Source organism: Ranitomeya imitator, chromosome 6 (genome assembly GCF_032444005.1).
Source record: "Ranitomeya imitator isolate aRanImi1 chromosome 6, aRanImi1.pri, whole genome shotgun sequence".
In the NCBI taxonomy this organism is placed as follows: domain Eukaryota; kingdom Metazoa; phylum Chordata; class Amphibia; order Anura; family Dendrobatidae; genus Ranitomeya; species Ranitomeya imitator.
The window spans coordinates 162,539,546-162,564,731 of NC_091287.1; the positions used below are offsets into that span (position 1 = coordinate 162,539,546).

Genomic DNA, 25,186 nt, shown 5'->3' on the forward strand with positions numbered 1-25,186 from the left:
GCAAGAACAGGGGTAAGCCATCGACCACCCCAGTGCCCCTGTCAGCTGGCCTTCAGGGGGACTGCCCCCATCTTCCAGCACCCGCCCTGCATATGACTCCCGTCACTGCTATACCTGTGACCGGACTGGTCACATCAGCCTTGTCTGCCCAGAGGCAGAAGATGAACCCCAAACCTGAGGCCCCAGGGCCTAGTGCAGCTATTCTTTTTGTGGGGGGGTTCATTAGGATAGTCTGTGAAAATTTGCAACCCGTTACTGTGGGCAACACCATTATTGTTGGGCTTAAGGACACTGGTGCAGAACAAACTCTATAGCACCCTGAGATTGTGTTACCGGAGGAACTCATTCCTGGGAAGACCCTGACTGTCACTGTTTTTGGGGGTGTTTGCCATCTCTTACCGATGACCCGGGTTTTTCTGGATTGGGGTGCAGGAAGGGGAATAAGGGAAGAGGGGGTGTTGGAGAACCTCCTCAACAATGTTTTATTGGGAACTGATCTGGGATGGTTGGTTGCCTGATACATCCCTGACAACCCTCCCAGATCTTAATAAGTCATGTGATGCAAGTGCCCATAATGTTAATGTGATGCATAATAAAAATGTGTGTTGTGGTACAGGAGGGCTCAGCCACATCACGCTGTGGGGTGATGCTGCTGAGGGTCTCCAAAAAGGAGCCAGCATAAATGCTAAGGGTAATGGGAGCAGGCTCAGAGATCATGAAACAGGTAGTCCTGTGCACTTGACCAGTGTTACGATGGACTGTGACATGGCCCATGATAGCTGCACCCAGTTAGGAAAGCCTCTAAGTTAAAAAGGAGACCAGGGAAGGTGTTACCCTCAGCCCATCCAGGGTGTGGGAAGGTATGTCCTACAGCCGGGCAGGGTGAAGAAAAGGTGAGTCTTACTGTCTGTCAGGAAGATGCCCCTAGCCTGTCAGAGAAGTGGGACAATTGTACCCAGAGTCCGTCAAGGTATGTCCCATAGCCTGTTGGAGAAATAGGAAAATGTATTCCCCTGGGGAGACAGCCTGTCCAGGCGCTGTCACCCACGGCCCAAGAGCCCAGAGTGCAAGAAACGCCCTGTCTTCTGGACTCTCATCATCAAGTGGGATTGACCCAGAATGGGTCCCAGAGGGTTCATGTAAATTCGGGGCCTTAGCATCACATCTGGCTACCCATAGCCAGGAGTCCCAGACCTGTCAGAAGACGCTGAGTAACCCACAAAGAAGCCTATCTCTGGAGAGCCCGCAGAGATGTGCATGGAGGAGCACCGAAAGGTCCTGCCTCCGTAGCGCAGTCTAAAAGGGGGAGGTGTCAGGAAAATATGAATTATTTTCCATTGGTCCTGAGCTGGCCCACTACTACCACTCCCACCATTGGTTTCTGTGGGACCTGCATGCAGCCCCTCTCTCTCTCTCTATGGATTTCCACCCCCCCCTCCCTTCAGGCAAATGGACAGCTTTGGAATGCTGAGTTTTATTGCCTACAAGTAGGGTTGAGCGACTTTTACTTTTATAGGATCGGGTCGGGTTTCACGAAACCCGACTTTTTCAAAAGTCGGGTCGAGTGAAATCGGCCGATCCTATAAAAAAGTCGGGGTCGGGGTCGGCCGAAACTCGAAACCCAATGCAGTTCATTGGGTTTAAATGGTTCCCAGGGTCTGAAGGAGCGGAAACTCTCCTTCAGGTCCTGGGATCCATATTTAAGTGTAAAATAAAGAATTAAAATAAAAAATATCGCTATACTTACCCTCGGACGCGCCCTGGTACTAACCGGGAACCTTCCTTCCTTCGAATGAGCGCTTCCAGGACCTTGCGGTGACGTCGCGGTGACGTCGCGGCTTGTGATTGGTCACGCAGCCGCCCATGTGACCGCTCGCGCGACCAATCACGAGCCGCAACATCACGCAAGGTCCTGCAAGCGCTGATTCTTAGGAAGGAAGGCTGCCGGAAAGAAGCAGGGTGATTATATTCCTATTAGGTATATACTCACCCTCGGACGCGCCCTGCTTCTTTCCGGCAGCCTTCCTTCCTAAGAATCAGCGCTTGCAGGACCTTGCGTGACGTCGCGGTGACGTCGCGGCTTGTGATTGGTCGCGCGAGCGGTCACATGGGCGGCCGCGCGACCAATCACAAGCCGCGACGTCACCGCAAGGTCCTGGAAGCGCTGATTTGAAGGAAGGAAGGTTCCCGATTAGTACCAGGGCGCGTCAGAGGGTAAGAATAGCGATATTTTTTATTTTAATTCTTTATTTTACATTAAATATGGATTCCGATACAGATTTTCAATATTGCAAACATATCGGAAATCGGGATCGGAATTCCGATACCACATTCAGAAGATCGCCGACTTCATGGCCGACCCCACACCGGGGTCGGGTCGGGTTTCATGAAACCCGACTTTGCCAAAAGTCGGCGACTTCTGAAAGTGACCGACCCGTTTCGCTCAACCCTACCTACAAGCACTAACAGAGCTGAATACTTTTTACCTACATTTTTTTCATCTAGGCATAACACTCAAAGTCAAATTTAATAATGAACATTAATCCCAGAAACATGAAAATTAGATTTCCAGGATCTGGGCACTTTGGGTTATGCATGGTAGCATTTTGCAGCGTCTAGGGCTTTCAGAAACCTGGGAAATGAATTTCTGCCCACCAGCAACTCACAGACATACCGTCTGTGTGGACTCTAAAAAACTGTAAAATTGCAAGGGAAAAATAATGCCAATATTGTTGGACTGCGAGTTTCCAGGCCAAAGATATGAAGAAAAGAAGTTATTGATAACATTCCAAAATAGGTGTATCTCCCAGAAAACAGCCCATATGTGAGGTCAGCAAAGTGGGAGTTCTTAGTTTTATGGCGGAAGCATAAAACAGGATTGCCCATCTTTGGCATGCATTCAGAGCCAGGAAAGACAGCTGGACACCATGCTCTCCTCCCCTTTATCGACACGTTATACCTGTTTCTGACATTTAACAAGTTTCATATTTCAACCTGTTTTATTTCATAACTGTTTGTACATATTTGTATTTTGTCTCTTTAGTAATATCGTTTGTATGTTTTGTAAACACTGCCGATTTTTCCGGATTATAATTATAAATTTGCTAGCTACGTTCTTCTTCCTCTATGAGCGATCCGCGTCGTACTCCGCTCAAATTCATGCTACCAAATAGGTGTCTGATCCACCTATAAGAGGTCCATGGTGGCAGCATAGTTTTCATATTTATGTGGTGTTGGGGACTTGATGGTGACTGGATCGGGATATATATTTGTTGCTATGAGGAACCGGTGTTATATGCAGTATACATCCCATCACATCACGTGCCGCAATATTCAACATAAATTAGGGCAGCTGCGCTCATTTTCTTATTCTCTGTCAATACCTTTATTGGCCAGCAGGGTAGGGGGCGCCAGAGAGCTGCAAGTTCCTGACTAAGATTGTGACAACTGTAAAGAAAAAAAAAATGAAATACCAGTTGTTTTTACATACTGCATTCCCCCTGTCAAAATGCAATGATCAGTGATAATATATTGTATATGCTAGAGATGAGTCTGGCAGAGAACTTCGAAACAGTGGAGTTTCCATGGGTGCTAAATTCTCCCTGTTGGTGGCCAATTTGGTGATGACTTGGTGGAAAGATTTATAGATTTTTACCACTTATAATCCATTTTTGAGTCCATACAATGGTATTCTAGATATATTGATGACTTTTGCTTGTTTGGAATAATGATGTTTCTAAAATTCCTATATTTTTTAATTACATCAATAATAATCCATTCAATTTAAAATTTACATATTTTTTCAAAAAAAGTCAATACATTTTCTTGATCTTTGTTTATCAGGAATTCCACACCAAGCCATCACCCGCTGCACACATTGCAAATCAGCTGCAGGGAACACCATACTGCATGCACACAGTTTCCACCCTTTCCATACCAGTAAATCAATTCCACTAGGTGAAACATTAAGAGCAAAATGCAATTGTAGTGATCTTTCTTTTTTTCAAACTGAAAAGAACAATATAAAAAGCCGTCTTATTTAAAGGAAATATCCCAGCTGGACTATTAATCAAGCTTTTCAAATTGTAGATTCCAGATCTAGACAGGATCTAATCAATCCTGATCCTAGTGTGAATAGTGGCTGTAATACCATTGCAAACCCTAAATCAGAACAACCTGTTTTGGCACTGACATATAGCTCTCACTTTAAAGCAATTTCAAATATTATACATCGCAATTTGAATATTCTCAGAAATGATGATGCTATGGGCAATATTTTAAAAAATGGCCTTAAGATAGTGGCAAGAAGTGCACCGACGTAAGAGAGTTACCGTATTTGTCTCCAAGCTTTAACAATCCAAAAACGAATTCGAGACCATCTCATTGGTTGACCATGACAGGATTTTACAAGTGTCGACAATTTCCATGTAACACTTGTTCACATTCTAAAAAACTTTGACTTTTTCAGATAATAAAAATGAAAAAATCTACAAAATTAAAATGTTTTGAATTGTAATTCTGACCATGTGGTCTATATTATTGAGTGCTCAGCATGTAAACTCCAATATATTGCTTCCACTATTCGCATATTAAAAAATAGAATAAGAGAACATTTATATGACATTTCACAACCAACTACACGTATATTTCTAATTTATCAAAACATTTTGTTACCGTTTACAATAGACAAACCACTGGGTGGGGACAGAGAGATGAAATTAAGTGATAAGGAAGTGTTTTGGATATATTTGTTAAATATACATGTTCCATCAGGTTTGAACCTTAAAAAATAAATTATGTTGCGTTATTGACTGTTCTTTGTTTGTTTCATCGACATAAGTTTGACAAGTCCAGTTTTTTGACATTTAATTCATTGTCTTATACATTTGTTGAAGGTGTTTTTCCACTCTTTCCACACCTATTATGTCTTTGTATAAGTTGATGCTATGCCTGGTCAGAGCTAACTGAGACTAAGAACACTTGTGTATTCGAAACGCATACAGTTTAGACAGGCACTCTCCTTCCGGTATACCAGGTTTTTGTATGTCTTACAGCCTACTTCTATTTTAAATGAATACTATTAAAGTTAAGTGATTTTATCTCTTGGAGCTGGATTCCCTTTTTTTCACATATGCAACATATTTTTATACATAACAAGTGTCCTTCATTCAGCATTGACATAAAGGGTAAGAATGGAGATGAGATTAAGTAGAATTACTTGATTATTTAATCTATTTGCATAGTTTTTCCTTCTCTGTTTTCAAAGTCACCAAACTATCTGGCCTGCACAATCCATAATTAGCATATCAGTAAACATCGCTAGTAATCAAGGAGAAGAGCACATTATGTTATATGAAATGTCAATATTACAGGCTTATACAAGCAAAAGTCTGTTTTCTTGACCAACAAATAAATTCTAAAATCAACATACAGATAACAGTCTTCTTCTTGGTTTGCTAAAAATAGTCATCTGGTCAATTAAGATACAATGCTACGTCTCCACAATGAATGTTACAGCTATTTGGATATGATGACCAATTCTTATAAATTCCCTAAGGCTATGAGAAGGAAGAAGCTCGGGAAAGTATTTTTTCAATAACCTTAGCAGTAATAAAAACTTGCATTTTGAGTCATAGCAAATACATGCATGCATTGTTCAATAATATGGCATTAGTTATCTATTGTACCGATTTAAAAGAAATCTGAGAAATGGAAGTTTACCATTCTCTTGACACCACGGTGCAAGTCTTTAATAGGTCTTATAAATGTTCTCTTGTTATTAACAACGTCCTTGCTATCATGAAGTTAGTTTCTCTTTATGTTCTTGTGCTTCTTTTTCTTCTGGCACCAAAAAGAAAAACTTGAGTCAAACACAGTGGCATATCTAGAGTACAATGGGATAGGATCCTGTAAAGATTTGTGTGTCTGCCCCCATATAATAATGTTCCCCATACTGGCTGTTTCCTTTAATGATCTCCGCATTGTGGCCCACATTATGTAATAATTCCTTTCATATTAGGCCCCTTTTTTGTATAATGTCCCCCATCTTGTGACCCTTCTGGTTATAATACCCCCTGTCCTAGCCTCTTCCTGGTATAGTATCCCTATGTCCCCTATCCTTAGCCTCTTCTTGTTATAATGTCCTCCATGTTTTAGCAATGTCCAGTAGCCTAGTATACTGTCCCTCATCCTGGGACACTTCTTGGTAAAATGACCCCCATCCTAAGCCCCATTCTGTTATAATGACCCCCATCCTGTATCTCTTTCTACTGTAATGTCCACCATCATGGGTCCCTTCCTTTTATAATTACCTTCCTACACTCCTATGACATGCCGCATCCTCTTCTGTAGCCGATTTCAGTGTGACAGCATCGGCAGCTCATGATGTCACTGCCATGCGTCGCTTGTGACTGGCATGCCGTTGTCAGCTGCCGGACTCTGATGGACTGAAGAACTGCTACCAGGCAGTCACACAGAACTACTACAAAGATGTAAATCAAAAAGTGCTTTGCCCACAAAGAACACTCTGTTCTGCAATCAGGAGCCTCTTGAAGGGAGAAAAAGGAGCTCTGCGCTGAAGAAGAAAAGGAAAGCGGTTGTCATGGGAGGTTCCCCACTGAAAGGAACAGAAGCATCTATCTGCCGACAGGATATCATCTCTCGAAAAGTGTGCTGTCTTCCAGGTGCCCAAATCAAAGATGTCTCTGATAGAGTATCAAGACTCCTCAGTAGGGTTGAGCGACTTTTCTTTTTATAAGATCGGGTCGGGTTTCACGAAACCCGACTTTTTCAAAAGTCGGGTCGAGTGAAATCGGCCAATCCTATAGAAAAGTCGGGGTCCGGGTCGGCCGAAACACGAAACCCAATGCAGTGCATTGGGTTTCTAATGGTTCCCAGGATCTGAAGGAGAGGAAACTCTCCTTCAGGCCCTGGGATCCATATTTAAGTGTAAAATAAAGAATCAAAATTAAAAATATTGATATACTTACCCTCGGACGCGCCCTGGTTCTCACCGGCAGCCTTCCTTCCTAAGAATCAGCGCCTGAAGGACCTTCGATGACGTCGCGGCTTGTGATTGGTCACGTGAGCGGTCACATGGGCGTCATGCGGGAAGGAAGGAAGGCTGCGGGTTAGAACCAGGGTGCGTCCGAGGGTGAGTATATACCTATTAGGAATATACTCACCCTCGGACGCGCCCTCGGACGCTTCCATCCTAAGAATTAGCGCCTGAAGGACCTTTCCTTGGTTTTTCTGGCTTAGAGCATCATCCGTGGCCCCTTACTGGAAAAATGTTCTGCCGCTCTTTTCCTACATATTAAAGGAAAAAACAATTCTTACCTTCTTACACACCCATGACATGTGGTGTCTTCTGCAGCTGATTTCAATGTGGCAGCACAGGCAGAGCATGACATCACTGTCATGCGCCGCACGTGACTGGCAGGCCGTTGTCACCTATTAGCCTTTGATTGGCCTGCGGATTGTATTGCAGTGAAGGGACTCATGCACTGCAATGCGCTTCAGTTGAATATTCATCCTCAAATTTAATTCCAGTTGAAGTAGGCGTAGAGGGGCCTCCCTCCCACACTGGCCCAGTTGTGGTCGCACCCCCTGCGACCACGATTGTTATGCCCCTGTTCAAACAGATGTATATAGCTCCCTTTAAACATAATATATTCACCTTCAGAGAGCTTTAAAGTTTCCCCCCAAGGTGATGACTACAGGCAGCCAGAATTTTAACATTGAACTATATCATAGGTGGTTCAGATTTCTGTTTTAAAAAAACAGAGCCCTAACCTTAAAAATATATTATATAATTATTCTAAACAGAATTTTGGGCTTGAGTAGACTTAAAAAGGAAAGACCATAGGTGCAACAAGAAAAGGGTCTATCTGAAGTCCCTCTAATACCAGCTGTCAGGTTTCTTAAAAAGTTTTATACCTTCAATTAAGTGAACACAATTTATTGTAGCCCACTAACAACTTTTGCTTAAAATCACATAATTCAATATTCAGATCTTGAAGTCATACACTGGCTTGAAACTTGTAATTCTTGTTAGGTTTCAAATAACGACTTTCAATAATGCTGATAGTTCTTAAGTGCCTGTAAATGTCAGAATAATATACCAGCTAAAATATAATCAATGTGGCGAGAGTACGTTAGATATTTAACATTTCTTACCACCTTAAAGCTAAATGCAAATAATGCACCACCACAGAGTAGACCAGGGATCCCCATTGAGTCCATTTTTTATAAAAACTATGCAAGTGTTTATATTTAGTTTCTTGGAATAATTTTTTACTTCATGGAAAAAACAAACCACATGGGTCAGCCAATCAGAGCAAACATAAAAAAGCACAGCAGTATGTATAAACCATAGACATACAAAATGTCAACAGTCAAATACTCCAGAAAAAAACATTCTCAATGTAAATATCAGAGAATACAGTAGAGACAAGACTATAAGAGAAAAAAGCTCCATCCACATAATGAAGGCCATACAATGGGAGCGGTAAACAAATTGTATTTAAAGAAATTAAGTCAACATAGGTAAACAAATTTAAAATTAATTTAGAATGAAAAATGAAGTAGTAAAGAAAAAACAAACAAATATGGTGCGGTGTGGACATCTGAAAGCAGTGAATAGTCAGTAATAAATCAGCATTAGATACTCAAGTCAAGGGCCACAAAGCACCCTTATATTTCACTTAGGACTGCTAAGAAATCCAATGGAGGCAAAAGTGATGGGACATCTAATCAGAGAAATGCTGAGATCGTCTATACATATGATTCCATATATGCAGTAAAGCAGTATAGAAGTTCCAGCTGCATTAACCAGAAAGTTTTTATGATGTTTCAGAATAAGGCTAGGTTCCCATTGCGTTAGGGCAGTCCGTTTAGCGCATAGCGCTACGGACTGCGCTAATGCAATGTCTCAAAAGGGATCGCGTTTGCCGATCCCGCTAGCGCAGATACCCAATATCTCCAGCAACCAAACAGTGATGCTGCAGCGATCCGGATCGTTGTCGGAATCGCTGCAGCGTCGCTTAATGTGAAGGGGCCTTTAGACTTTTATTTTCTTATCTCAACCTTCTTGCGAGTCACTTGGCCTATGTTGTACAATTGAAATCATCATAGATAACTGTTGTCCATGTTATATATTTGGAGAAGGAACTTTATCATTAAATGTTAATAATATGCGGACGACTGTCATTCTTTACAGATTATTGGAACAATTCCACTCATGCCAAGCCCAGTGTCATCAAACCAAGCGGGAAGCGGAGCTCAGGGACTTCAAGTGCAACCCATCACTCCACAGCTGCTGACCAACGCCCAGGGACAGATCATTGCCACTGTAATAGGAAACCAAATTTTACCAGTGATCAATACCCAGGGGATTACGCTTTCTCCACTCAAACCTGGCCAACAGGTAATTTGCTTATTAAATATAACCATTTGCTTTTTTAAGGTATTTATGAATTATTGTATTACAAGCAAAATAAGCTTAAATATTTTGTAAAACTGAACTGCGGTATCTCTGCAGTGTGCATTACTGGGGGTTTTACATGTGTGAAGACATAGGAAACGTCATGAATTTATTACACTCATTGTCCGATTCATACTCCATTGACCTTAATGTAAAGCATTATAGAGATACAGCGGGTGAAAGAAGTATTGAACACGTCACCAATTTTCTAAGTAAACATATTTCTAAAGGTCCAATCCACACAGGCAACGAAATTCCTCTTCTGAGATAAAGAGGACTTAAACTCTACAGTGCCACCTGTTGGAAGTAGCGATCCTACAAGTCACAATCAACCCTTTAACGAGTCGTGCAATATGACTTAGGATAAAAGCCAAATCAGTATCTCAATTCGCAGACACGGTGTTTTGGGCTGTTTGCCCTCGTCAGTGTGAAGCATGAGAATTGATTTGGCTAGGTGAGAGGCTCTGGACTGGGGTCTAAGGGCTAACATTTCTCCTTATGGAGAGTTATGGAGAGCGCTATAAAGTTTAAGTCCTCTTTATCTCAGAAGAGGCAATTTGATTATTTAATTTCCCAGAGGAGCATTGAACGGCCACCTTACCTTGACAATCCAGCTGGTATGTCACTCTCCATAAGGAGAAACGTTACCCCTTAGACCCCACCCTAAACGTTGAAAGAAAATATCTTCAGAACAGAGAGAAGTAAATTTTATTAATTTTCAGTCACTTTACCATAAGGTACCGAGTTTAGCATGAAAAAAGCAGTGAAAGGCTCTATTTAAATATATCAGAAGTATTAAGAAAGTTGAAGACCACAATCTGTGTGCATTTATTGAAGGGCTGCAGCATTCTACTGCATTTGTAGCGTATTGTGATTGATTAACAAAGTGCTTTTTTAAGAAACTCTCCATCTGTTGAAGAATGTCCTATTTTTTTTAAAAAAAGAAAGACCATGAGATGCCACTAATGCCAAAAGTCATCTTGTTGCCTGGAAAAGTAATATAAATATATTAAAAATAATAGTAATAACAGTAATAATAAATAGAATCCATTATCTCTATAAAAAACAGGTTCTGACATTAGAATGTGAAGTTTCTACAAACATTGAAATAACAATTGGCACATTCCACGTTCTAAGTGTTCATTTTAGTCATCATGTGTTTGGTGCATGATTTCCACGTAGGGAAAAAAGTCTCCAAGGCTCATTAAGTAGGGGGCGATTTCTGTGACATCCATTGTAGTATCAACCAATAGTGTCTAGTAAGTGAGTTCATATGGGAAAATGTAGTTAGCCCTTAGGCGGCCATGGAGATAGCTGTTTACAGATTATTGGCTTGGCATTTTATAATAAAAGAAATTAATTTTGTTCATGCTGAGTACTGCTGAAAATACCTTGGGCCTCATACATCAAAGTCTAAAAGTAGTCACACTGTATGACTTTGCAACTCTCTTCAATAAAATCAGCCTTTCCTAATGCTAAAAGTCTGGGCTATTAAACGTGGATGTTACTGTATGTACATACATTGCTGCCATTACCATTGATGCCTCTAATGAAATATACATTTGGAGGATTATTAGCTCATTAGTATACATGACTATTAAAATCAGTTACAGTTTACTGATAAACAAGATGTTGTGGTTTCCATTGACCCCATTGACCTCAGCCTTGTGTTTGGATCCACACAGTGGAAAGTGGAATTCACTGCAGGTCCATAATATAGGTCCTTAATAAGGGAAAATAACACCATATGATAACATGTCATGGGAGCATGTGAACATTTTTTAACAGATAAGGAGTGTAAAATCAGAGATGCTTTCCTGTTCAGCATTGCTATGTCTACAGCGCTGTTTATGGATGTTCTGCCTTTTACGTCCTGCACCAATGGGTACAATGTCTCTTAACCCCTTAATGACCGCCAATACGTCTTTTAACTGACCTGAGATATAAGAGAATAGCCTCCCCATACAGATGACAATCCAGCATCTGTTGGTTGTACACTATAGCTGACAACTTGCTGCATCAGCCACGGTCAGTATTTGCACCATCTAAATCTGTTTAACCCCTTAGATGCTGCTGTCAATAGTGACTACATCATTATAAACGGTTAACAGAGTGTGGGGGCTTCTTCTTTATCCCAATTGGTGCCCTCAGATCATGATTTTGCTGTCCTGATGTTTGCGATGGCAATTCATGACCAAATAGCGGCCTTAGAGTCTGACTGCTTTTGTAATCTGTTTAGAAGTTAGCAACATTTAGGTGGTAAAAATACACATTTTCATTTCTGTCATGCCACTTTGCATTAATTCCTGTAAAGCACCTGAAGGGTTAATAAACTACCTGACAGCAGTTTTTGATATGTCAGGGGGTGCTGTTTTTAAAATGGTATCACGTTTGGGGGTTTCCCAATATATGGGACCCCTAAAGTCACTTCAAACATGGATAAGTCCCTAAAAAATAAATGTGGTAAATTTCTTTGAAAAAATGAAAAATTGCTGCTACATTTTTAAACCTCCTAAAATGCTAACAAAATAAAATAACATTTTACAAATGATGCTGATGTAAAGCAGACATGTGGGAAATGTTATTTATTAATGGTTTGCTGTTGTATGACCATCTGGATTAAAGGGATAATCATTCAAATTTAGAAAATTGCGAATTTTTTAACATTTTTCTCAAATTTTTTATATTTTTTATAAATAAACACAAAAATGTTGAACTAAATTTACCATTATCATAAAGTATAATGTGTCACAAAAAAACATTCTCAAAATCACTGGGATTTGTTGAAGCGTTGCAGAGTTATTACCACATAAAGTGACACTGGTCAGATTTCAAAAATTTGGCTCGGTCACTAAGGGGTTAATCCTTCCATACGCATTAAGGTACCTTCACACTCAGCGACGCTGCAGCGATACCGACAACGATGTCGATCGCTGCAGCATCGCTGTTTGGTCGCTGGAGAGCTGTCACACCGGCAGTTCTCCAGCGACCAACGATGCCGAGGTCCCCTGGTAACCAGGGTAAACATCGGGTTACTAAGCGCAGGGCCGCGCTTAGTAACCCGATGTTTACCCTGGTTACCAGCGTAAACGTAAAAAAAACAAACACTACATACTTACCTTCTGCTGTCTGTCCGCGGCGCTGTGCTTTCCTGCACTGACTGTGAGCACAGCGGCCGGAGAGCACAGCGGTGACGTCACCGCTGTGCTTTCCGGCTGGCCGGCGCTCACAGCCAGTGCAGGAAAGCAGAGCGCCAGGGACAGACAGCAGAAGGTAAGTATGTAGTGTTTGTTTTTTTTACATTTATGCTGGTAACCAGGGTAAACATCGAGTTACTAAGCGCGGCCCTGCGCTTAGTAACCCGATGTTTACCCTGGTTACCAGTGAAGACATCGCTGAATCGGCGTCACACACGCCGATTCAGCGATGTCTGCAGGAAGTCCAGCAATGAAATAAAGTTCTGGACTTTCTGCAGCGACCAACGACATCACAGCAGGATCCTGATCGCTGCTGCGTGTCAAACTGAACGATATCGCTATCCAGGACGCTGCAACCTCACGGATCGCTAGCGATATCGTTCAGTGTGAAGGTACCTTTAGTCTCATGTCGTCCACCGATATCAAGAGGTTCGGCCAATACTTTAAAGTGTATAGGGGCACTGTCCGACTGATTCTTGGGAAGATGTTAATAGGGTAAATTCACTTTCAGATTATCAATCACATTTTTCTTCTAGAGATAAGTCACTGACAGAGAATTCTGTCAGAAGCTTTTTCATAGGAAACAAAGGAGCGGACAGAAGAACAAATCTATATGTGGACAATTAAATAGCCATCTTTTTTCACCATGAACTGGTGTGCTGCCTTCGCTTTTTGTCTATATCTGTGTAAGAGACGGCTGAGATGAAAGTTGGGCAAATGATCGGCCAAAGCTTTGTTCCTCCATCAGCCATCTAAGGTGTATGGCGAAATTAACGCCGTGCAACGCGTCCGTTAGCGCGCCCATTAACAGCAATGGGGACGCGCATCACTAGCGCGTGCCATTTTCGGCATGCGCTAGCGATGTGCCGGTGTTTTGTGGCGCACCGCGGACGCTGCTTGCAGCGTCCGAGGCGCGCACGCGGTCCGTTCCCCGCGACCCCTTTACAACACATTGCGTTAGCGCAATCCGCTAGCGCTAGGTGCTAAACGGATTGCCCTAACACAATCTGAACCTAGCCTTACTGCTGTGTACCTCAGTGTTATTATTGTTAGTTTACAAATTTGTGATCCGTATCCATTTACTGGGTTTATATATATAACTCTATGAGATGTGTTGTAATCCAAAATGTATAAGTGCTGACATTCCTCAGGTACGTGTCTTCAATGTAGATTTGTTAAGTAACACTAGTCCAGAACAGGGTAATTGTTTAGACTGATTAGATAACGTAATATTTCATTATAGTCTTCTATCTCATCCTTTTTATATATAGATGGGTCTGCTATGTACTTATTAAGTATATTTTTTACCACAGCTTGTCTGATGAATGTCACAAGACTGAAAACAAAACTTGTGCATTATCTACATAAAGAACATTAACTGGCCGCATTGGCTAGTATTTTGCAAGGGTGCTTTGGCGTTAGACGCCACAAATTTATTAAGAGGTGTGCTCTTCCTATTGAATTTAGAGCATCTTTTAACAGTCCTCCACTCCATCTTTTAACCGACCTCCAAACTGGAACACCATTCTTTTGTAATTTACACCATTTTTGGAGCATAAATTGTGATTAAAATATCAACAACGCTCAGCAACACCCTCTCCCGATTCAGCTATCCCTTTATTTTAAATGGTTGTCGGAACTGGTTGAGACTGTTGTAAAAAAAAATGCCAGAAGTCATAAAATGTTTGCGCAACTATGAGTTGCAAAATATGTTGTGACCTTTTAAAGTTTTATTTTATTATCTAATTAAAAAAAAGCTGAATTGGGCCATTGATGGGATGGAATGTTAAATTTGATAATAGATAGCGGATTGAGATTCTACCTACCGCACCTCATTTTATAAAAAGCCAATGTGCCATCTATGTGCTTAAAATCAAAAGCACATGGGGAAACATTATTACCCTATGCTCTTTAATCAACCCATGATCAATATCTTTGCATCCATAAGGGGCACACAGGTAGTAGTTGCATCTAGGTTCCCAATGTCTACAGATGACCCAATGTCCCTCATAAGAAGACACTGTTATTATAAATGGTGCTTTGAAGGGGAAGTTTGAATGTATTTCTCCCTTCTACCGCCACTCAGCACATGCTCAGTGCACAGATGAAGCTGAGAAAATAAAAAGTCACTGAAAATATTTTTCTTTATCTTAAAATGTACTTAATTTGTAATTGGCAAACAGTCCTTTTTAGAATAATTCCTTTTTGAGTGTTTTCAGTAGACAGCCCTAAGTATGTCGCTTGGGTGCATGCGTTAGCTTTTTAACTTACCCCCAAAGGTCTAAACAAAGATTTGTGTCAGCAGTTTTTTTATGTTATGAAAAATGATTAGCAACAAAATGATATTTTGTGAATGGTCAGTCCATGTACCATACTTCTAACTAATGACAAGTTCCTTAGAGGTACTGGACACTGCTTGCACTCCAGTAGACTTCATTATGCAACAACAAACTATAATTTATAACATCTTGCGGAAAGGTCAAGCCCCCACTATTTCCTAGAATGAGGGGACTATGGTACCTGACAGAGCACACTAAAGAGCTGTGCTATCCCAAAAACAAAAAGGGTCTTAAGGGGCCATTGTGCTTAAGATAAATGTTTCCTAAGTCTGGAACAAAGATATTGGACCCCTCCAAACAGTTCTACTATATCTACCTATTTGCAGTTGTGGGACAACCCCTTTCATTTACTATGTTTGAGCTAAAAGTTGGAAAGTGTCTTTCTTTTAAGCTGTCAGGATTGATTTGCCAGTGATATATTGCCAGACATTCTACACTATGAGTAATTTTAATGTATATGGTACATTCAACCTCCAAAACTAATAGGGAAAAAAATAAAACTTTCCTTTATACCACTCTTCTCTTTTAGGATAAGACTATAATGTGTAGCTGTCCTTACTGGAGTAACTGTAACCTTTATTCTCTTCTTCACTCACAGATCTCTAATCACTTTGATCCCTTCTCCATACAACTAAATCCAATTTAGAAATCACAGTTTGTGATCAAGGGTTCTACTGTACACATACCTTGCTTTCATGTGACCACAAAAGAAGGAGCAGGTCTCCCAGAGGTGTATTGTATGAACCCATTTAAACAAACAGTGAACCTAGAAATAAATGATGAACGTAAGGCCGGAGTCACACTACCGTATAATATGGATGAGTGCTATGCGAGAAAAAATCACATAGCATTCGGACCAATGTTGATCTATGGGGCAGCTCCCATCACCGTTTTTTTCTCGGCCGTTTTATACGTGCGAATGAAATCGCAGCATGCTGCAATCTGCAACGTATATCGGCCGAGACTCGCCAATGCAAGTCTATGGGTGCGAGAAAAACTTGCACACCACACGGACCATCAGTGCTACATCCGTTTGGCATCCGTATGCAGTGCGATTTTAACATGATCTTTTACATAGAGAGAACTGCTGTATGTAAAAGCTCATGTTAAAATCGCATTGCATACGGATGTCACATTGTTTCTAGATGCGAGGAAATCACATCCTCGCATTGCAAACGGATTACACATGGATCAATGTTCGGGAAAATTTGTGCGATTCCCGGCCTCAAAATCGGACCAATTTGTTATATGGCAAGTGAGACTCCAGCCTTACCGTTTGCCAGTCTTATTTCATATAAGCTCTGGAAAAATAATGAGAACTGTTTCTGCTGACAGCGGATGAAGGGCAGGGCTCAGCAAAGGGGCAGGAATTAGCATTTTTGGAGTACTACCGCATATAGGGTGGAGGAGGGAAACTTCTGCTGCAGACAGCTTCATGACTGAGGGGAGGAAGGAAGGGGAAAAATGGCCATCATTGTTACACACAAAGAGACTTCTCAATTGTTTTAGCAGTTTAAATTGTAGCATCATTTCACAAATGAAGTGGCAGAAGCCGATCAGAAACTTTGGGCTACAGTACCCAGCTGAGCTTGTTTTTCATCTTTAATAATCTGTGGGGGTCTCAGCAAAACTTGTGACATATCACTATGACATATCAAACATTTTCCAACATTTTAAGTATTCTTTCATTGAGATGTTGCAGGGTTTTTTATTTGCAGTATTTTATATTTATAGTTCATTTAAAGGCACGGTCTCAACTTTTCAAATGGTAACATTGAAAAATTCTTCTAAAAAATTCTGACCACCTTTGCAAACTATAAGTTTTGACATATGTGAAGGAAAGTGCACTTTTTGCAGGCTGTTGCCCTGAAACTAGCCATAACAGCTTCAGGAATCTTGCCCTTCTCTGACGCTTTAGTGGCAAAGCTGCCTTTGCTAGCAGCATCTGAGAGAGTACCATTAAGAGCATCGGCTCATTATGCTGCTAGTCTGAACTGTGAATCTTCAGGAGCACACCTCCCCCTGGCAAGCAGTAAACTGGGAGGCTGGAGAGAGGGGAGCTCACGAATAAAGAAGAACTACCCATTAAGTTAGTAGCAGATGTTAGTTACTACCCCCATGTCTCCAATCAATGTCATAGTGACTTTTAGATTACCACTTCCTGCTGTGGTAGTATGAACATGCCGACTTTAATAATAGTCAGTGGGGCAGATAGAAACAGCCAGTGAAGTCACTAGCATTTCCCAAGCTATTCCATTCTGAGGCAATGTCCTGAAGAGGAGATGTGGTATTTCTTATTTTAGCACCACCAGTTGTAAGTCCCTATATGGGATATGGTGTCTGATTCTGCGCTGCTGCTGATTAAATCAGATATGTATTTTCCTCCACTGGTTGAATATCCTCTTCGGTCTACGGACCCGTGTCCTACTGCAGCTGATTTATGTTGTTGTGCATGTTGCTATTTTGCAACCGCACCAGCTGAGTTAGCACCCACAATTGGTTTCTCACCGTGTTGCAAGTTAAGACCTTATTGTGCTTTTGTTTGCTCCCCAGTTTCTACGCTACCAGTGAAGGAAATAAGCTCTATTCTTCATCTTAATTCACAAGGTTTAAAAATAGGTATCGGATTAGACCACTGTTTAATTTAGATGAGTAATAACTACTATTTTGCAGCACAGTTTGGCACAAGTTAAAATACAATAAGAAATGTAAAATCTGAATAACATTTTTTGTACGTATATCTGTGTTATTTCTAGCACATATGATCAATGCACATATTCTTATATTTTGATATATAGCTCCATCAACCAGCACAAGTGCCAGTGGGTCCAGCAACATCACAGGCAAATCTTTTGCACTTGGCTCATAATCAAGCATCAATGGCTCAAAGTCCAGTCCGCCAATCTTCGTCTTCTTCCTCTTCTTCTTCCTCTTCTTCAGCTTTGAGTGTTGGTCAGTTAGTCAGCAGTAAGTATTTACTTCTGATGTCATTCTTTTTCTATTCGGTTACTTCTTGCCTTGGTTTCTTAGAAAGGTATTATAACTATAGCCTGTCACAGTTGTTTTTAATTCCTTAATAATGTTAAAACACCAAACACATTTTAGTAATTTATAGAAGAAGATGGCCTTGTTGCCCGTAACCTGCAAACACAACACAGCGCTCATTATCCAGAGCAGTTTACTCCCTAACATAAAACTGACATTCTCCATAAGACACATCATTGTCAGGGTGAATGTGCTGAGACTTGCAGTATTTACACTGGAAATGATGGCTGTTTTTGTTTTCACATATGCATTCTTTTTATTGCTATTTTTCCAAATACTTTACTATTGTATTTTACTTTCTACTATTGCTCTGACGTTTGGCCCAATCGCAATGACACTACAGTAGGTCTAGTTTTCATTAGTCACTCTGTCACATAACTAAATTGTTGTCATTCATTCAATGACCCATAGAGTATATTTTCTTTGCCCTGTCTGCTTATGCAACTTTAAGGGTCAAAGTATTATCACTAATTTTTAACATACTAAAACCACTGTGGCATCTAACTAGTGAGCCAATGTGGACTCTGAAAAAAAACATACAAGATCAAATAGCATAATAATTGTTGTGCCTGTAGACAGGAATGGACATACCGTATGCTCAATCGGTACTTCTGCAAAGGGGCCCAGAGGAAGAGAATTATTAATTTCAGCTGCCAGCAAATAATGTAGGATTAAAGGAATCTGTCAGCAGATTTTTGTTATGTAATCTTATAGTAGCATGAGTTAGGGACCCCGTTTCCCATGACGTATCACTTAGTTAACTAGGTGCAGCAGAAAACTGTCACTGGATAAAATACCCCAGCAAAAGCCAATGAAGAAGTTACATTTTGTGTAGAATTACACTTTTATGCACCATAATATCTTGCTGCAACACGTGTTAGTATCTGTAACTGGCTTGTCTGTGGCATTTTCTGCCTGTGTCCTATGTAAAAGTGGTTTGTGACCATCATTTGATTTCTGAGAAAATGTTATATGGTGCGCATTTAATGAGCAATTGGCAGGTGTAGTTTACGTATTATTGTGCAGCCTTTATCCTTTGTGTGAGGCCTGTAATTGGCTTATCTGCTGCATGTGTGCTTGGTGTGTGTGTCATGTGTGCTTGGGGGGGTGTCGTGTGCTTGGTGTGTGTCATGTGTGCTGTGTGTGTCATGTGTGCTTGATGTGTGTGTTAGGTGTGCTTGGTGTGTGTGTCATGTGTGTTTGGGGTGTGTGTTGTGTGCTTGGTGTGTGTCATGTGTGCTGTGTGTGTCATGTGTGCTTGGTGTGCGTGTCATGTGTGCTTGATGTGTGTGTTATGTGTGCTTGGTGTGTGTCATATGTGCTCGGTGTGTGTCATGTGTGCTTGGTGTGTGTCATGTGTGCTTGATGTGTGTGTTATGTGTGCTTGGTGTGTGTGTCATGTGTGATTGGGGTGTGTGTCGTGTGCTTGGTGTGTGTTATGTGTGCTGTGTGTGTCATGTGTGCTTGGTGTGCGTGTCATGTGTGCTTGATGTGTGTGTGTCATGTGTTCTTGGTGTGTGTCATGTGTGCTTGGTGTGTGTCATGTGTGCTTGGTGTGTGTCATGTGCGCTTGGTGTGTGTGTCATGTGCGCTTGGTGTGTGTGTCATGTGTGCTTGATGTGTGTGTCATGTGTGCTTGATGTGTGTGTCATGTGTGTTTGATGTGTGTGTCATGTGTGTTATGTGTGCTTGGTGTGTGTGTGTCATGTGTGCTTGGTGTGTTGTGTCATATATGCTTGGTGTGTTTCATGTGTGATTGATGTGTGTCATATGTGCTTGGTGTGTGTGTCATGTGTGCTTGGTGTGCGTGTCATGTGTGCTTGATGTGCGTGTCATGTGTGCTTGATGTGTGTGTTATGTGTGCTTGGTGTGTGTCATATGTGCTCGGTGTGTGTCATGTGTGCTTGGTGTGTGTGTCATGTGTGCTTGATGTGTGTGTTATGTGTGCTTGGTGTGTGTGTCATGTGTGATTGGGGTGTGTGTCGTGTGCTTGGTGTGTGTTATGTGTGCTGTGTGTGTCATGTGTGCTTGGTGTGCGTGTCATGTGTGCTTGATGTGTGTGTGTCATGTGTTCTTGGTGTGTGTCATGTGTGCTTGGTGTGTGTCATGTGTGCTTGGTGTGTGTCATGTGCGCTTGGTGTGTGTGTCATGTGCGCTTGGTGTGTGTGTCATGTGTGCTTGATGTGTGTGTCATGTGTGCTTGATGTGTGTGTCATGTGTGTTTGATGTGTGTGTCATGTGTGTTATGTGTGCTTGGTGTGTGTGTGTCATGTGTGCTTGGTGTGTTGTGTCATATATGCTTGGTGTGTTTCATGTGTGATTGATGTGTGTCATATGTGCTTGGTGTGTGTGTCATGTGTGCTTGGTGTGCGTGTCATGTGTGCTTGATGTGTGTGTCATGTGTGCTTGGTGTGTGTCATGTGTGCTTGGTGTGTGTCATGTGTGCTTGGTGTGTGTCATGTGTGCTTGGTGTGTGTGTGTCATGTGCGCTTGGTGTGTGTGTCATGTGTGCTTGATGTGTGTGTCATGTCTGCTTGATGTGTGTGTCATGTGTGATTGATGTGTGTGTCATGTGTGCTTGGCATGTGTGTCATGTGTGCTTGGTGTGTGTGTGTCATGTGTGCTTGGTGTGTTGTGTCATATGTGCTTGGTGTGTTTCATGTGTGATTGGTGTGTGTGTCATATGTGCTTGATGTGTGTGTCATGTGTGCTTGATGTGTGTGTCATGTGTGTTTGATGTGTGTGTCATGTGTGCTTGGTGTGTGTGTCATGTGTGCTTGGTGTGTGTGTGTCATGTGTGCTTGGTGTGTGTGTCATATGTGCTTGGTGTGTTTCATGTGTGATTGGTGTGTGTGTTGTGTGCTTGGTGTGTGTTTCATGTGTGCTTGATGTGTGTGTCATGTGTGCTTGGTGTGTGTCATGTGTGCTTGATATGTGTGTCAGGTGTGCTTGGTGTGTGTGTCATGTGTGCTTGGTGTGTGTTTCATGTGTGCTTGATGTGTGTGTCATGTGTGCTTGGTGTGTGTCATGTGTGTTTGGTGTGTGTGTGTCATGTGTGCTTGATGTTTGTGTCATGTGTGCTTGGTGTGTGTCATGTGTGCTTGGTGTGTGTGTCATGTGTACTTGGTGTGTGTCATGTGTGCTTGGTGTGTGTGTCATGTGTGCTTGGTGTGTTGTGTCATGTAGGCTTGGCGTGTGTGTCATGTGTGCTTGGTGTGTGTGTGTGTGTGTCATGGGTGCTTGGTGTGTGTGTCATGTGTGCTTGGTGTGTGTCATGTGTGCTTGGTGTGTGTGTCATGTGTGCTTGGTGTGTTTTGTCATGTAGGCTTGGCGTGTGTGTCATGTGTGCTTGGTGTGTGTGTGTCATGTGTGCTTGGTGTGTGTGTCATATGTGCTTGGTGTGTTTCATGTTTGATTGGTGTGTGTGTCTGTCATGTGTGCATGGTGTGTGTGTCATGTGTGCTTGGTGTGTGTGTCATGTGTGTAATGTGTGAGCAGCTATTGTCCTGTGTTCAAATGTGTGTGGTTTCTGTGTAGTATGTAAGTGTATGTATTGTATCTTTGTCTATATTGTTGCATTTGAAGGTTTGTAGGCCCTGACACTTTTCTTACACAGGGTCCATTTGCAGTCAATGTCTGGCCATGGCTCTAAACACAAGAGCTAAATATTCTAGGTTTTTCTTAACTTCTGTAAAGTTAAGATACTGTAACATTCTATACTGATGAACATAAAAATTACATTGAGAATACAGCTGAGTTTCACAATCCGTGTCTCTACCTTTATGATTTAGGGTGATTTTATTTGTCCGAAAACCTTCTTTACGCAAGGTTCAGTAAAAAGTTGTGGTCTCCAGCAGCTATGTCATTTCCCTTGATAAGTCCTAAATTGACTGCATTATCTGGCGCCAAAGGGATCTTCCTCACCTAGTATGTGTCTACAATTAGGTGCCCTTTTTAGAAGCAAAAGCTGCTTTGGCTACAAGCTTTTCAGAAAAAATATATAAATTTGAAAAAATACTTTATGGCATTTTGCTTGTGACCTCATAAAATGCTAAAGGACAACCAAAATAATACTTAAAGGGGATAGTTGCTGTATCCCACATAGCAATAATGTACTGTGTATCTTTGCCCACATCTTTAACACACACTGTACATTGCTTTGTTATTTTATCCTTGTGGGTTTGGGTAGTTATTTTTTATCTCACTATAGCAATTTATGTTGGCATTTTTATGTGTTGTTGACTACAATTATAGCTATAATGTATCCAGATGATCAGATGTCCCTCTACTGTACTTCCATAGAGTATGAACATGATATACATTTCTGATCTCTGATCTTCTGCTTCCTTTTATGCCATATGGCAAAAAAAGACTGAATTGAATTTCTAAAGGTGAATATTCTTTTAATCATTGTGTCATAAAAATGACATTAATCTTTAGCAATAGTACTAATCCGCAGATAAAAACCATCTAAAACATATGTGGCTATATAATGGGATGTTCTTTTGCAATGAGAAAATTAAGTTTTATTCTCCCTAAAGCTATGCGGCTCCTTTTAAGTGAGTGGCGCTAGGATCTGTGATCAGTACATAATGAACATGCTGTAATCAATCACTTTGCACCTTGAATGGCATCCGGCTCAGATATCACTCAAGGATCAATGGGTGTAATACAAGCATGTCATTCTGTACAGAATGCAGACAGATTACAGCCTCCGGCACCACCCGCTCGACTGGAACCAAGCTGCTGCAGGGAGAATATAACTTTATTTTCTCCCTGCAGCTGCAATTCTAGTATTTACCCACAGATTAGCACTTAGGCTGCAGGATGATACTATTTTTTTTTAATGACAGATACCCTTTAATTATGATGCTAATCAATCTACTGCACTAAAAAAATATGTGAAAAAGCATGCATGAACATAATATTTCTGCTACTCAGTGGTTAGCACTGTTGACTTGCAGAACTGGGGTCATGGGCTTAACCCCTTCAAGTCGCTGGTTTGCGTTTTCGTTTTTCACTTCCCTCCTTCCCTGAGCCATAACTTTTTTATTTTTCCGTCAATATGGTCATGTGAGGGCTTATTTTTTGCGGGACAAGTTGTACTTTTGAATGACACCATTGGTTTTACCATGTCTTTTACTAGAAAACGGGAAAAAAATTCCAAGTGCGGTGAAATTGCAAAAAAAGTGCAATCCCACACTTGTTTTTTGTTTGGCTTTTTTGCTAGGTTCACTAAATGCTAAAACTAACCTGCCATTATGATTCTCTAGGTCATTACGAGTTCATAGACACCTAACATGACTAGGTTATTTTTTATCTAAGTGGTGAAAAAAAATTCCAAACTTTGCTAAAAAAAAAAAAAAAAAGTGCCATTTTCCGATACCCTTAGCGTCTCCATTTTTCGTGATCTGGGGTCGGGTGAGGGCTTATTTTTTGCGTGCCAAGCTGATGTTTTTAATGTTACCATTTTTGCGCAGATACGTTCTTTTGATCGCCCGTTATTGCATTTTAATTCAATGTCGCGGCGACCAAAAAAACGTAATTCTGGTGCTTCAGATTTTTTTCTTGCTACGCCGTTTAGCGATCAGGTTAATGCTTTTTTTTAATTGATAGATCGGGCGATTCTGAACACGGCGATACCAAATATGTGTATGTTTGATTTTTTTTTTATTGTTTTATTTAGGATGGGGCGAAAGGGGGGTGATTTAAACTTTTATATTTTTTATATTTTTTTCATATTTTTAAAAACATTTTATTTTTACTTGTGCCATGCTTCAATAGCCTCCATGGGAGGCTAGAAGCTGGCACCAATTGATCGGCTCAGCTACATAACAGCGATCATTAGATCGCTGCTATGTAGCTGAAATGCAGGTGTGCTGTGAGCGTCGACCACAGGGGGGCGCTCACAGCAGGCCTGCATCAGTAACCATAGAGGTCTCAAGGACCTCTATGGTTACCTTCCTGATGCATCGCCGACCCCCGATCATGTGACGGGGGTCGGCGATGACGTCATTTCTGGCTGACCGGCCGGATGCGGTAGTTAAATACCGCTGTCTGTGTTTGACAGCGGCATTTAACAGGTTAATAGCGGCGGGTGAATAGCGATTTCACCCGCCGCTATTGCGCGCACATGTCAGCTGTACAAAACAGCTGACATGTCACGACTTTGATGTGGGCTCACCGCCGGAGCCCACATCAAAGGGGGTGACACGGCATGCACAGTACTAGTACGGCGCATGTCGTGAAGGGGTTAAACCTTATCAATGTAAACATCATCTTGAAGATTTCATGAATTTTCTTCCATGCTCTAAAAGACATACTGACAGATTGTGAGTAGAGGTGAGCGAATTTGTTTGGATTCGGTTCCAAATACGATCAGCATCGAATATTGTTTTGCAATATTTCTTGAACACAGTCGAATGTCATTAGAGTCAATGGGAGTAGAAATGACCAAATATGTTCGGAACCAGTCATCAAACATACATTCGGCACGAATAGGGTTCAAATATGGCACGAATATGGCAAATTCTGATTTGTTGACCAAATCCTAACAAATTCGCTCAACTTTGTGAGGCCCAATGGAGACAATGCATGTAAAGTGCTATAGAAAATGTTGGTGCTATATAAGCAAACAAAATAAATACATGCGTCTCATCATCACCATTTCTTTAACAGATCCGCAAACTGCCAGTGGAGAGGTTGATGGGGTAAATCTGGAAGAAATCAGAGAGTTTGCTAAAGCTTTTAAAATTAGACGCCTTTCACTTGGTTTGACTCAAACGCAAGTGGGCCAAGCTTTAAGCGCCACAGAAGGTCCGGCCTATAGCCAGTCAGCTATCTGCAGGTAAGGACACATTGTACATGAATATACGTAAAGAATATCAGATATTATTGCATGACTACCTTCCTGTATTTGCACAAAATTTCTGTTGCAACTTTTTTTTTAATTCATAAAAAATCTTTTATACTATAAAGTTTTTTTTAATATTTTCTGCAAATGAGGAATAGCTACTATACAATGCCCCCAAAATATAAAAAATATTATTATTATTATTATTATTATTATTATTATATTTAGGACCAGAGTTTTCCTATTGTTTCAATATCTGATCACTCTT

At 41.2% G+C, this 25,186-nt stretch overlaps 1 protein-coding gene across 2 annotated transcripts in view; it reads left to right on the plus strand.

Moving 5' to 3' along the window:
• Window positions 1-25,186, plus strand: part of POU6F2 (POU class 6 homeobox 2) — an 802,902-nt gene that overhangs the window by 758,345 nt on the left and 19,371 nt on the right. For both annotated transcript variants that reach the window (XM_069730264.1, XM_069730263.1), the window contains exons 6-8: window positions 9,221-9,427; window positions 17,819-17,987; window positions 24,744-24,912. In XM_069730264.1, the coding sequence (XP_069586365.1) occupies window positions 9,221-9,427; window positions 17,819-17,987; window positions 24,744-24,912 (545 nt within the window). The remainder of the gene's footprint in view (window positions 1-9,220; window positions 9,428-17,818; window positions 17,988-24,743; window positions 24,913-25,186) is intronic.